The sequence below is a fragment of the Acanthisitta chloris genome, unplaced genomic scaffold, assembly GCF_000695815.1.
Source record: "Acanthisitta chloris isolate BGI_N310 unplaced genomic scaffold, ASM69581v1 scaffold9747, whole genome shotgun sequence".
In the NCBI taxonomy this organism is placed as follows: domain Eukaryota; kingdom Metazoa; phylum Chordata; class Aves; order Passeriformes; family Acanthisittidae; genus Acanthisitta; species Acanthisitta chloris.
The window spans coordinates 169,948-183,094 of NW_008683228.1; the positions used below are offsets into that span (position 1 = coordinate 169,948).

At 38.2% G+C, this 13,147-nt stretch overlaps 1 protein-coding gene across 1 annotated transcript in view; it reads right to left on the reverse strand.

Annotated features, from left to right (window-relative positions):
* Positions 1–13,147, reverse strand: part of STK24 (serine/threonine kinase 24) — a 42,330-nt gene that overhangs the window by 8,931 nt on the left and 20,252 nt on the right. The window contains exons 2-4 of the mRNA XM_009078845.1: positions 6,840–6,896; positions 3,997–4,105; positions 3,713–3,870 (exon numbers count right to left, since the gene is read on the reverse strand). Coding sequence (XP_009077093.1) covers positions 3,713–3,870; positions 3,997–4,105; positions 6,840–6,875 — 303 coding nt within the window. The 5' untranslated portion in view covers positions 6,876–6,896. The remainder of the gene's footprint in view (positions 1–3,712; positions 3,871–3,996; positions 4,106–6,839; positions 6,897–13,147) is intronic.

Below are 13,147 nucleotides of genomic sequence, written 5' to 3' on the forward strand. Positions count from 1 at the left end.
ATGGCTGACCCATCAGAGAGGTGAAAGAAAATAATTTTCAGAGAAACTTCTGTTCCAAAGGACAAGATACCAATTCAAAATATTTGTATTTGAGAGTTTTTTTCTGTTTCTTTTTAAGTGAAAACAGAACAAAGAGCTATTCTTGGGAAAACATTAAAAATTCTGACATGAGCTGTCTGGTTTTACTCCCAAACAGAGCATTTTGAACCCCATCAGAGAGGTGAAAGAAAATAATTTTCAGAGAAACTTCTGTTCCAAAGGACAAGATACCAATTCAAAATATTTGTATTTGAGAGTTTTTTTCTGTTTCTTTTTAAGTGAAAACAGAACAAAGAGCTATTCTTGGGAAAACATTAAAAATTCTGACATGAGCTGTCTGGTTTTACTCCCAAACAGAGCATTTTGAACTTTTGATGAGCTGTAAACAGATCTATTTCCAGGTACTGGACAGAGCAGAGATTTCATTTATCACTGCTGTCCTTACTAAGTATCCCTCAAATCCACTTGTGTCTGCCCTGTTGATACACATGGTTGTCTTTGATAACTCATACAGGACTGATAGCTGCAAAGTGCACATCCATTCCACTATCATAGCGACAGCGCCTGACGTCAAACAAGCTCCTCTGTCCTTGTTCAGACACTATTCTGTTAAGAGCTCAGTAACTTTTTTCTTTTTTTGCAAGTAAGTATGAAAAAACCCCAAAACAAAACCTGAGCCAATTAGCATAGCATTGGATTTATGAAATGACATTTTGCTAGCCCATGTTACAGAACAGTCACTGAGCACAAAGGATTACATAAGTATAAGAGCCCCAAGTTTCATTTATCTTAATAAGCACATTATCAGCTAAGCTCTCCTCAAGTCTAATTGCGAGTAACTTCCCTCTAGCAGAAAAGCTTTTCTTGGTTATGAAAGAAAAATGTCACCTGCGAAGATGAGACTTCATGTTAACAACTGAGCACTATTATTTCCAATATTTTCTGAATTTCAGTGTCTCAAGAGGAATGTGTTTAAGCCATATAAATGGATAGATTTTCTTCCCCCAGACTTTCAGTCACAGATGGAGCATGTGTATATTTAAGTATAAAAATCAAAGTTACATGTGTGTGAGCGTATAGATAACTACTTGCACACACACACATGCATATAAATACTTCCTTTTTTCCTTGTGTATTTGTAACTTTCTACTGCTAGTGACCTTCCTCCACAAAAAAAAAGTTCAAACCACAGCTGCACACTGAATTCTTTCAAGTCCAAGATGGGGTTTGGAAGCACATTCCTGTTGAAAACCTCAAAAGTAACTCCCACAAATTCCTCTGCAACTACATCCTCTCCTTTCACAGATAAGAAAGGATCTCAAAATGGGAATGTAAGTACCAACTGCATGTGTATCCAACTAGGCATGTCTAGTATGTGCTTGACTGTGACAAAAACTCCAGAACAAGCGCACATCAGACTTCCAAATGGAGAGGGAGAAACATGACCTTAAAAAGAGATGACACTGTATCATCGCTAGGTTTTACCACGATATGTGTTTCGCAGTTTCAAATCTTGAACAAAAATTCTTTTTGCAAGTTCAGATGAGGATCAGCAAGTCACTGGTAACTATTTATTGCAATACTGCCATAATCCTTCTCCCTTCCAGTCTAGTAAGTAACATTCAGCCTCTGAAGCTCTTGTAAGTCAAAGAAAACAGGCTATGTGCAAGAGAAAATGCATTTCAAAATTAAATATGTATTTTTCTATAACAAGTTATGTAGTAGAAAAACTAGTAAACTAGATATGGGACAACCGAAGCAGGTAAGAAAATGCTTTCAAATGAAGTAAGGAATCAAAACAGGAAGAAATAAAAACTACTGCCAAAAACCAGAGCACTTCCAGCTTTTACTGTGAACTCCTCAGCATGAGGGAACTAAGAGGATTCAACAGGACCAAGAACAAAACTGGGAAACACAGCAACTACATAATGGAAATCACTTGCATCTCACCAGCACTATGCTATGAAGAGGACAGTCCTGCCTAACACCTCTTGAGCATGAGCAGCTTATGGAAAAAGAATGAGATATGCATATGTGAGAACACAAACATACAAAGCTAATCTTAAAATAAGCAGGACATGTCAAGTGACTGCTGCACAGCAAAGTATTGTCTGTTCAATTTAGTCTGGTCTCTAAGTGCCAAAAGGCACACAGATGCATGTAAGTATCTCTAGATCATTGAAAATATGAGCTGTGGCCTTCTAGGGAACTCATCAAGTCTCCAAGGCCTTTTGTATGCCCATGTGACACTGCAGACAAACAGCAAGATCTCAAAACCTCAGGACTGAATCACACTTTGTCCATGGTATGGTCATTCCCAGGAACCAAACTTCAAAACAAAACACAAAAAAACCCCAACCAACCCACCACCAAATTTAAAAACACCAACCATCATCCAAAACCCCCAAATTTTACTCAATTTTAAATTGAGAATTTTGGGTCATTAAAACTTCTAGAGGTTCTGCAGAGCTCATTATTTTTTAATTAGCTTCTCTACAGAAATATATCAAATAGAGAAATAAGCATTACTACAGCCTAGGCCAGAGTCAGTCTTGACTAGTTCCTTAGATGCGCAAGGACGGAAAGAAACACCAACTTGTCTCATTGCACGGAGATATAGCCAATCAACAAATTGCTACAAGGAGATCAGGGGACATGGGCCAGAAAGCTGAGTGCAGGGAAGAACACAAGGAATGACTTCTAATTATCATAAAGAAAGCTGATCTTATTTCAACATGAGTGGGGCTTGAGGGTGACCTTTGTTTCAAATATGTACAGCTGCACCAGTGGGTCATGGAGCTGGGCAAAGAGCCTTCCCTAATACCATCAGTGTCCCACTGAGCTAGCCAGACCAGCACAGGGGAGGGAGAAGAGAAGGGCAGCATGTACATGTAGCTCAGCCTAATAGAAGTATAAAAAACCAAGTAAACAACACAATGAACTTTGAAAAAAGCAATAGGCTTTTTTTGCCTGACTAATGCACATACTAAAACACACAGTGCCATTCTGGTCAGCATATGGAGACCAGTAATGGGAATCCCATTTCTACTGTGATCCAGCTGTGTCTTTCAATTGATACATCGTGCCTGTGTTGTGATTTCAGTATGCTGATGTACCACTCCGTTAAATCAAAATCCTGTGTATACATAAATTCGATATTAAACATTAAACCCTCCCTGTATGGCATATCTAAAATTATGGTCAGAGTGGCATAAACCTATTAGCATATTCTTCCACAGATGAATAACTGTATTTTCAAACAACACTTTCACACCCACCAAAGCCATATTCTTCAACAGAGTTGCTGCCTACTTTTTTTAAAAGCAAGTGGAAGAAGGTTATCATTTTTCATATGTATTTTCTCTCTTCTACTTTTAAGCAGCCATCAAAAGCACTCAGCAACAGATTGGGATAAAAGGTGATGAGATGTACTTGTCAATATTGTATTATTTCTTGCCATCTGGATTGGCTTAATAAACTGGGAAACTTAAAGTTTGGATACAAATTAGGAAATTTTTCCTCCCCAACATCTTTTAGTTGCTAGGTATCATCTAAACATGCCTCATCTACACCCAGCCAAAGTTATTAACTATGTTCTGAGACAAACCTATGTAATTCAGGCTAGAAAAAAAAAAAAGGAAGGGACCTAGGCTAAAGCCTTGAAATACCTTACCTTTGAATCATATGCTGACTGCTTTATTACTTCAGGTGCCATCCAAAATGGTGTTCCCACAAAGGTATTCCTCTTTATCTGTGTATCTGTTAGCTGTCCTGCTACTCCAAAATCTGCTAGCTTTACTTCTCCTTGTTCAGATAGCAATACATTAGCAGCTGGAATAAAGATGAGGAAATCACAGCAAATAAGACATTTGAAACCTTTTGACACTGTGTATATTCATTTATATATTCTGTGAGATTTTCTAATATTCTTTCAATACAAATAAAGGAAGAATTTACCTTTAATATCTCTGTGGATTTTCTTTTCTGAATGCAAGTAATCAAGTCCTTTGAGTATCTCCCTCAATATTGTAGCAATCTGGGTTTCATCAAGTGAGCCAGGTTCTAACTAAGAGACATAAAAAATGTTTATATATGTATTTTAAAAAGGGAGAAACAGAAAGAACAGAAATAACACTGTGACTATAAAAAGAAATTACTTCTTCTGTCACACCTCAAAACTTAATCTGCTAACTGCATAATATGAGACATAATGGGATATTCTTTTTAGAAATACATAGTTCTAAACTAAATGGCATAATGAACAGAGAGAAATAATTCTTTTATCTAAAATACTCTTTAAAGTCTGTGTGCTGGTTTGGGCTGAAATGGACTTAACTTTCTTCACAGTGTCTAGTATGGGGCTATGTTTAGGATTTGTGCTGAACACAGGGTTGATAATGCAGAGATGTTTTTGTTATTGCTGAGCAGAGCTTACACAGAGCCAAGGCCTTTGCTGTTTTCTGTACTGCCACAGTGGCAACGAAGTTGGGGGTGCAGGGGAGATTGGGAGGAGACACAGCTGGGACAGGTGACCCAAACTGACCAAAGGGATATTCCATATCATAAGATATCATGCTCAGTATATAATGAGGGAGGAAGAAGGAAGGAGGGACATTTGGAGTGATGGTGTTTGCCTTCCCAAGGAACGATTACGTGTGATGGGTCCTGCTCTCCTGGAGATGGCTGAACACCTGCCCATCCATGGGAAGCAGTGAATTATTCCTTGTTTTGCTTTGCTTGTGTGCGTGGTTTACGCTTTCTCTACTGTCTCTAGCTCAACTCATGAGCTTTTCTAGCTTTTACCCTTCTGATTCTCTCCCCATCACACTGATGGGGGAGTGTTTGAGTGGCTGCATGGTGTTCGGTAGCTGGCTGGGGTTAAACCATGACAGCTTGTTAAAGGTGTCATAAACAGAGTTCTAAGTTATTCCTTTTGGTCATGTCATAGGTATACACCCTGCCTTTGAAAAGCATCTACACTGTAATCTGATTGTTAACGTAACACTGAAATTAAATGTCAACTCCACATGCCCCATGCAGACCTAAATCTCAAAGCCTGAGCAAGAAACCAAGGCACATAAGGTACTACATCGCTCACATAATCTATGACTACATACTGCATTGGATTTTGTGAAACTCTGAAACAAACTGGTAGCCTGACAGAACATTACATATTTTAAAAAGTTAACTTTTTTCATATAAAACTGAGAGTATAAATCTGCTAATTGTTCGAATTAAAGTTGACCAACAATGTACATGCAATTGCTTTCTCTAGTGAGGTGTGATTTTCAAAACAGTCAGAGTGTATTCAAATATAGCAAACACCAAGCTAGCATGGCATATATACTTTGAACATGGAATTTAAGGTTCCCAGTGATTCTTGCCTCGAGTACAGAGACACGGCAAAGTGTACCAGTTGTCCTACCAGGTTCTAGCTGAAAACCGTAATGTGCATGTCAGAACTAGAAAAATGTGCAGCAGAACACAAACTGAAAAGGAATGAAGCACACAAAAGGTGCTTAGTATACACCTACATGTTAATTTCAGTACCGTGGTGCAACTCCTTCAAAAACATTTTAGGATGTGACTATTTCTAGGCAAAAAACTTTGTGAATAGAAACGTGTGTGATGAAAAAACCGAAAGACAAGAAAATATAACTTTTTTCTTTCTACTTTATTATACCTATACAAAGAAAGTATTAATTAATTTATAAAAGCAAACCTGGCTTCTAACTGCTTTTATATCAAGAAGAAAAAAAGCTATCATAAAAAATAAAAACTTTCTTCAGCATAATTGTATGGGGAACATTATCAGTTCTACCCAACCACAGAACTCCTCCTAACGGATGTGGAAACTAAGGGTATAAATGAGTTTGAAAATGTACAACTGCATGAAATTCACATTTAACATCCCTCCTGTCTTCTGGATGTCACCAGCACAACCTCTTTGAACCTCTCTTTTTCCTTTTGCTCTTTCCTCAAGCATTTATTAGTTGCAACATTTGAAAACTGCAAACTATACTACAGAGACATTCCACCTCAATTGCTGTAACAATTTTCACACACTTAAAACATCCACTATTATTTATATAATAGAATTTCTATAACCACAATAAACATAACAGGGTGAGTGATTTGGAAGGGGCTTGGGTGTTTTTAATAGCTAAAGCGAATGACAGCATCCATTCACAGAAAGCACAATCTGCACTGAATCTTCCAAATTCTAATTCAAAACTGGGTACTCTGTCCCAGGTGCAGAATGAGGCACTTGGTCTTGTTAAATTTCCTATGGCTGCTGATTGCCCAGACCTCTGGTCTATCCTGGGCTCTCTGCAGGGTCTCTCTACTCTCAATGGAGTCCATAGCTTCTCCAGCCTAAATTGTGTTTCTGTCTGTTTAGACTTCAGTAAAACTTCCAACAGGGAACCTTTTGTTCATTTGTTTGGGGGTGTGGGTGGTGGGGGAGATACATCTAAGTGTGTACACTAAGAAGGGTTGTGGTGGCAGAGTTAAGAGACAGAAAAAATTAGTTCCAATTGCTAGTGCTCTCTGTCTGACTGAAGATTAGCATTCTAAGATGTTTATATTCTACTTCCAATATTATGTTGCTTAGTTCCCTTCCATTTGCACAAATAATCAGTCATGCCTCATGGAAAATAACATTTTTCTGGCATTGACAAATACTTTTCTCCTTCACTGAAAGCAAATGTTGCCACAGCCAAACAACTTATAGTTTCCAGAATACAGGAAAATAATTGTGTGAGGTACAGTAACAAAAACCCCATGCATTATTTACTTACTAGATCAAGGGCAGAGCCTCCACCCAGATATTCCATTATTATCCATAATTTTGTATCCTGCAAAACAAAACAAAAAAACCAACAAAAATGTATTAAGGTTAAAAATACATAAAAAAATAAGTTAATGGGACTTGCTCATTCTTTTTCCTGAAGAAAGTATCTGTAGTTTTGAAACACCACTAACATTTAGCTGTTCCTCAACAATATCTCTGGATTCTTTACCTAAGAGTGTGTGTGTTTCCAATTTAATTACATTCCTCTAAATTGACAAGAGGAAAGCTGCTTCCCACTTACCAACTCAGACCTTGGAAGTTCATTGCTTCCAAATAACTGATGTCAGAGTTATATAATAAACTCTTGTCACACTCAAACTCACTTCATGGTACCTCTTTTTTGTCCTGATACTACCAAAATATATACAGTATCTAGGGAAAAAGAATCTTCTCTTTAATCCCTACAAAAGGCTCGCGTAGGAGCAGGAAACCTCTTGCCTTTATGCTGATTAGAACTGGCCAAGTATTCAGAGCATATTAACTCCCAAAAGTCAACAACCTCCTTGTTCTTATCACCCTTCTTTGCTTATTTTGCAAAAGTGTCTTCTGAGACAAGAAAGAGACAGACAGAAGCCACTCAATGGAAATGGGAAGAATACATTTTCATTTTAAAACTCTGACTATAGACATTCCAAATAATCATCGTGTTGCATAAAGCATATTCCTGTCCTTAGAAAATATATATTACCTTTATTTGTTCAGACAGTTCAAATTATTTTCTTTAATAAATCTGAGTCCTGTCTAGGTCCAATTTAATTTAGAATTTATTCTTCACATTTCTGCATTTTTTCATTTTCTTGAACAGCCATCTGTCTCTGACCTAAGGAACAATACCAGTACATTTTCTCCACTAATGCTTATGCAGCTGATATATGGTACAGAATTTTGAACAACTGTGTTCAAGAAATATGAAGAAAGCTAGTAATAAAGGTCATTTAAGATGACTATAGCAATTTACTAGCTTTGACTAGTAAGATAAAAGCTAACAGCATCATCAAGCTACAATATTCCTAAAGGAAAGCTTGGCACCTATTATAAGACTGTTAAACACAAGATAAACAATACCCTATGCTAAGAAAGAGACTGGACCCAATCATTTCTTTCCACACTCTGCAGCATTTTATTCCCAAATACACTGGGAGATGCAGCAAGTCCATCTTTTCCTTGCAGTACCAGTCTTGATACACATAAAGGACACAGATCTATCAGACAGATATTCAAATGAAATTGCTGCCCAGAACATATTGAGTTTTGGCTTATTTTTTTATCATTATCAAGTTATATTAAGCTATGTTAGTTTTAACTCTGTGGTATGACCCAAATTTCACAATTCTTCTAGAATAAAAACATAGATGTGTCTCAGAAAAAGGAGCACATAAACAGCAACAATATTCATTTACTTCATCCTGCAAAATAAAACTTCATGTAAAAATATCAGCTCACAGTCAGGGCACCTTAAACTCTGAATACTCATCTTTAAAGATGGATTAAAATTTTTAGAAAAAGTGATAAATATATTGCAGAACGTAACTTCTAAATCCTGAGGTATTAAAATATTAGCCCTTAGGACTCTCTTAATGGTAATTATTTCTGTAGTGTCACTGCATCTCTCCCCTCTCTGGCCTCAGAAAGCAACTTCTGTTAGGTAAATGCACATTTTACCTACCATCAGTTACAGAGATTGTACTATTTTAGGGTAAGACCCTGGATTAGAGTTCCTCCATCATCCACTATTTTTAACACAGATTCAGCTAAATTTAGATACCTTTCTTCAGGAAACAACTCATGCTATTTGACAAATACAGTCTTGTTAAAAACATTTCAAAAGAGCCAGAACACATTTTTTAGGAAGAAAGAGTAATTTAAAACTATAATCTCTCTCATAATTTACATACAACATCTTGATAATGCTTACTTCCTGCAGACACCATGGATACTCCAAGAATTGTAACTCCTCTCAAGGGAGTCCCTGGCAGTACTGAAAGACTTGCTTTGCTGCTAAGAGGTTTTCAGATTTTGCCTGTCTCTTCAGGCCTGCAGGTCCTAACAGCTCTGAAACAAAATGCTTCTGAGAAGTATCTTCTAGTAAGCCATTTCATCTTCAGAAATCTTCCTAAATGCAATCAAAATTTAATATACATAACTTGCTTCTCTCTCATAAAGTGTCTTCTAAAGCTATGTGAAAGTTCCTGAATATTCAAACTTTGCATCACCTCAAAATTTACATCTACTTCTAATGGTAACTTGAACACAAAGATGTCAACTCTATCACTAATTTTTAGTTCAGTGGAAATGCCTGAGTGAGAAAGAACAAGGTAAGACAAATTCCTTGACCCTTTCAAAAATAGGAAAAAAAACTCCAACGGAAGAAAGAGAAAACCCAAAACATCCACAACACCTCATCCAGAGGTCAACAAGAGATGCTTCTTCCCTTTTCCATTATCTCAGTTACCTTATGGATTAAAAAAGCTAACAACTTGAAATAAGATACTAATAAAAATATTTAAGAATAAAATTTTAATTACATAGTCACCCAGTCATGTAACACAATTACAAAACTGCAAGTTATATAATCCACAGTATTTTTCAATAATCATTTACTCTTTCAATTATTTTTCTAGTTTGTTTAGTCTTTTCTCCTGAAACTTTCAGCATCAGCTGCTTGAGGCCATGTGCCTGAATTCACAGTATAAAAACCATGCATCCAATAAGCACAGTAATACTGCATTTCAAAACAAGTGAAGTATGGAAATGCAGTTAAGGAAGACACACAACTCTATCTGTATCCCAGTGTGAAGCTCAGTAACAGCAATCTATTACAATCCTGTCATCTATATATCTGTGACCCTAGACTCAAAGTGATTTTTAAGTCCCTACATTTCCCCCTCTCCCTTGCCAGAGAAATATTTCTTGACTTCATTAGTGTTTTGGTTTTTTTAAAGTTTTCATCATTCATGTGAAGTATCTCAATAGATGCAATTATTACTGTACTGAATCTTACTATCACCTGCTAGAGTTATTGATTTGTTTTAGCTTATTTTAAATCTGCATACATTGCTTAACAAGATGATGCAAATAAATCCTTTTGGTGAGACAGTTGTAATCAATTTCTTAATATATATTTCATGTTAGAGACAGTAATCTATATATCCTGACTTTACACCCGTGGTGTGTTTACCCAGGCTGGATGTCAGGTGCCCACCAAAGCCTGTCACTCCCCTCCTCAGCTGCACAGGGAAAATATAGCAAAAGGCTCGTGGGTTGAGGTAAGGGCAGGGAGAGATCACTCACCAGTTACCATCATGGGCAAAATAGACTCAACTTGGAGAAATTAGTTTAATTTACTGTCAATCAAATCAGTGGGGTAATGAGAAATAAAACCAAATCTTAAATCACCTTCCCTCATCCCCTTCTTCCTGGGCTTTAATTTCACTCTCAATTTTCTCTGCCTTCTTTCCCTCAGTGGCACAGAGGGATGGGGAATGAGGATTGTGGTCAGTTCATCACACACTGTCTGCCACTCCTTCTTCCCCAGGGGGAGGACTCCTGCTCCTCCCCTGCTCCAGCACGGAGTCCCTCCCATGGGAGACAGCCCTCCACGAACTTCTCCATCACTAATCTTTTCCATGTGTTGCAACTCTCCACAAACAGCTCCAGCATGTATCCCTTCTATTCAGCGCAGCCCGTCAGGAACAGACTGCTCCAGCATGGGTCCCCTGTTGGGTCATAGGTCCTGCCAGCAAACCTACTCCAGTGTGGGCTCCTCTCTCCAAGGGCCACAGGTCCTGCCAGCAGCCTGCTCCAGCATGAGCTTCCCACAGGGTCCCAGCTTGCTTTGGGCACATCTACCTGCTCTGGTATGGGGTCCTCTTTGGGCTCATGTTGATATCTGCTGCCCTGTGGGCCTCTGTGGGCTGCACCAGGTCAGCCTGCCTCACCATGGTCCTCCCCATGGGCTGCAGGGGAATCTGTGCTCCAGTTCCTGGAACAACACCTCCCCTCCTCCGTCACTGACCTTGGTGTCTGCAGGGCTGTTATTCTCATGTATTCTCACTCCTCTCCACAGCTGCAGTTGCTGTTGTGCAGTTTTTATCCCTGTTCTTAAATCTGTTATCCCAGAGGTGCTGCTACAGTCACTTACAGGCTCAGCTTTGGCCAGCAGCAGGTCCACCTTGGGCTGGCTGGCATCAGCTCTATTGGACATGGGGAAAGTTTCTGGCAGCTTCTCACAGAAGCCACCCCTGTAGTGCCCCTGCTACCAAAGCCTGGTCACACAAACCCAATATATGCCTTGTACAAGGCAAGTAGAACACTACTATCAATTGACTTCGGCATCACCACAGCAACAGGCCTCCTTTCTTTCTTTTCTGAGTATCTCTGGCATGTTACACATTTCCTAAACACCTACTGTCACTTTCCTTTTTAAAGCTGCCCAAATTCTTATTTTGCTTGAACTTCTCACTTTCTTCTGTATCCATTCCCCACTTTTGCTCTCAAACAGAACACCTAATGCACTAACTTTTCTTCCATAGCCTAGATTAGCAATTAAGTATTACACACAACCACTTATATTTTCAGGATAATACTACATTTACATACTGACACTAGCAACATTCAGTGCTGCATTTTAAGATCTGAAATCAGAATAATTTTATTCTTATAAGCATCAGCCACAACCATTGAATATTCTTCCAAATACAGTGAAGCCATGGTGAGTCATCAATCCAAATTTAGGATTATTGTTTCTCTATAAACTTAGATGAGCACATTAATTTGGACGTGGAACATTTCCTTTTAGACAGTAGGAACAAGAGGTTTTCCTCTGATGCCATGAAACTGAGGAAAGGAACAGCTTTGGATTCTAAAATAAGCTCTGTTACAAAATCACAGAGCATCTGTAAACCCTTTCCACACTATGGTTGCTCTTCTTGAGGTCTTACTTCTAATTTTAACTCTGGAACCACACAAAAACCTTATAACAGCAGTTTTATCTCTAATGAAGCTTCCTCAATTAAGTTACTGTTATACCATGAATGTACAGGTAAAGAACTTCTAATACATAAATGTCAAAGACTATCTACTGACAAAACAGGCCACACATGGAAATACTCTGATAGAGCCTCAAAGGTACATTTTAACTGAAATCAGAAGCATAGAAGACATATAGAAAAGATCAAAATGTTTGTTTGTTAAGTCCTTATGAAGTTAATAAAGAGGAGGCTCAGGGGAGACCTTATCGCCCTCTACAAGCTGAAAGGAGTTTGTATTCGGGGAGGTTGGTCTCTTCTCCCAGGCATCTAGCAGTAGGACAAGAGGGCATAGACTCAAGCTCTGCCAGGGGAGGTTTAGGTTGGATTTTAAAGAGAGATTTTTTTACAGAGAGAGTAATCAGACATTGGAATGGGCTGCCTGGGGAGGTGGTGGATTCACCATCCCTGGAGGTTTTCAAGACAAGACTGGATGTGGCACTTAGTGCCATGGTCTAGTAACCACAGTAGGGCTGGACTCGATATTTGAGGTCTCTTCCAACCAGGCTGATTCTATGATTCTATGACCTGAATAAACATGAGGAGGTCTGTCTTTAGAGATTATTTGTAACTTCTTTTGTTTTACAAGAACATACACATTTCTTAGCACTGTGGTATTATACAAGGGAGACTGACCTAAACCAATCAAGCCAAGTATGTGTTGATGAAAATGTTTCTAAATCTCCTTTCCTGAGGGAAGGAGAGATTGCAGATGAAAATCTAATGCAGTCACAAAGGAGAAGGACTGGAAAGACTGGAAGGACACAGAAGTAAATGCACTGATTGACCTGTGCAATTTGAAAACCGTAGTACAACAGTGAGTCTACATTTGTTTCTAAGTGAAATGAAATGCAATGCCTCACAGCTGTTGTGAGAAAGAATTACCCATCTTGAATTTATTGTGAGAAAAGATATTTCCCACCTTAAATTTGTGGTACACATTTAGCAGCAGAATAGAGGGTATTTATAAATATATATAAAAAGCTTGCTTAGTTCTGGAGACAAGTCAAGTCCAAATTCCACTTAGAATCTATATTTACAAGCATTTTAACTTATATCAACAATCACAAGCTAGAAATTGCATATTTGATTGAAATAACACAACAGGTTTACTAATCAAAATAAGAACTAGCTTAAGTTGATCTATATACAAGAAGTTTTACCAGCATTGGATTAGTAGAAGCACATAGAGTACTGAAAAACAGAAGCAGAATACCTTGGACAGAAC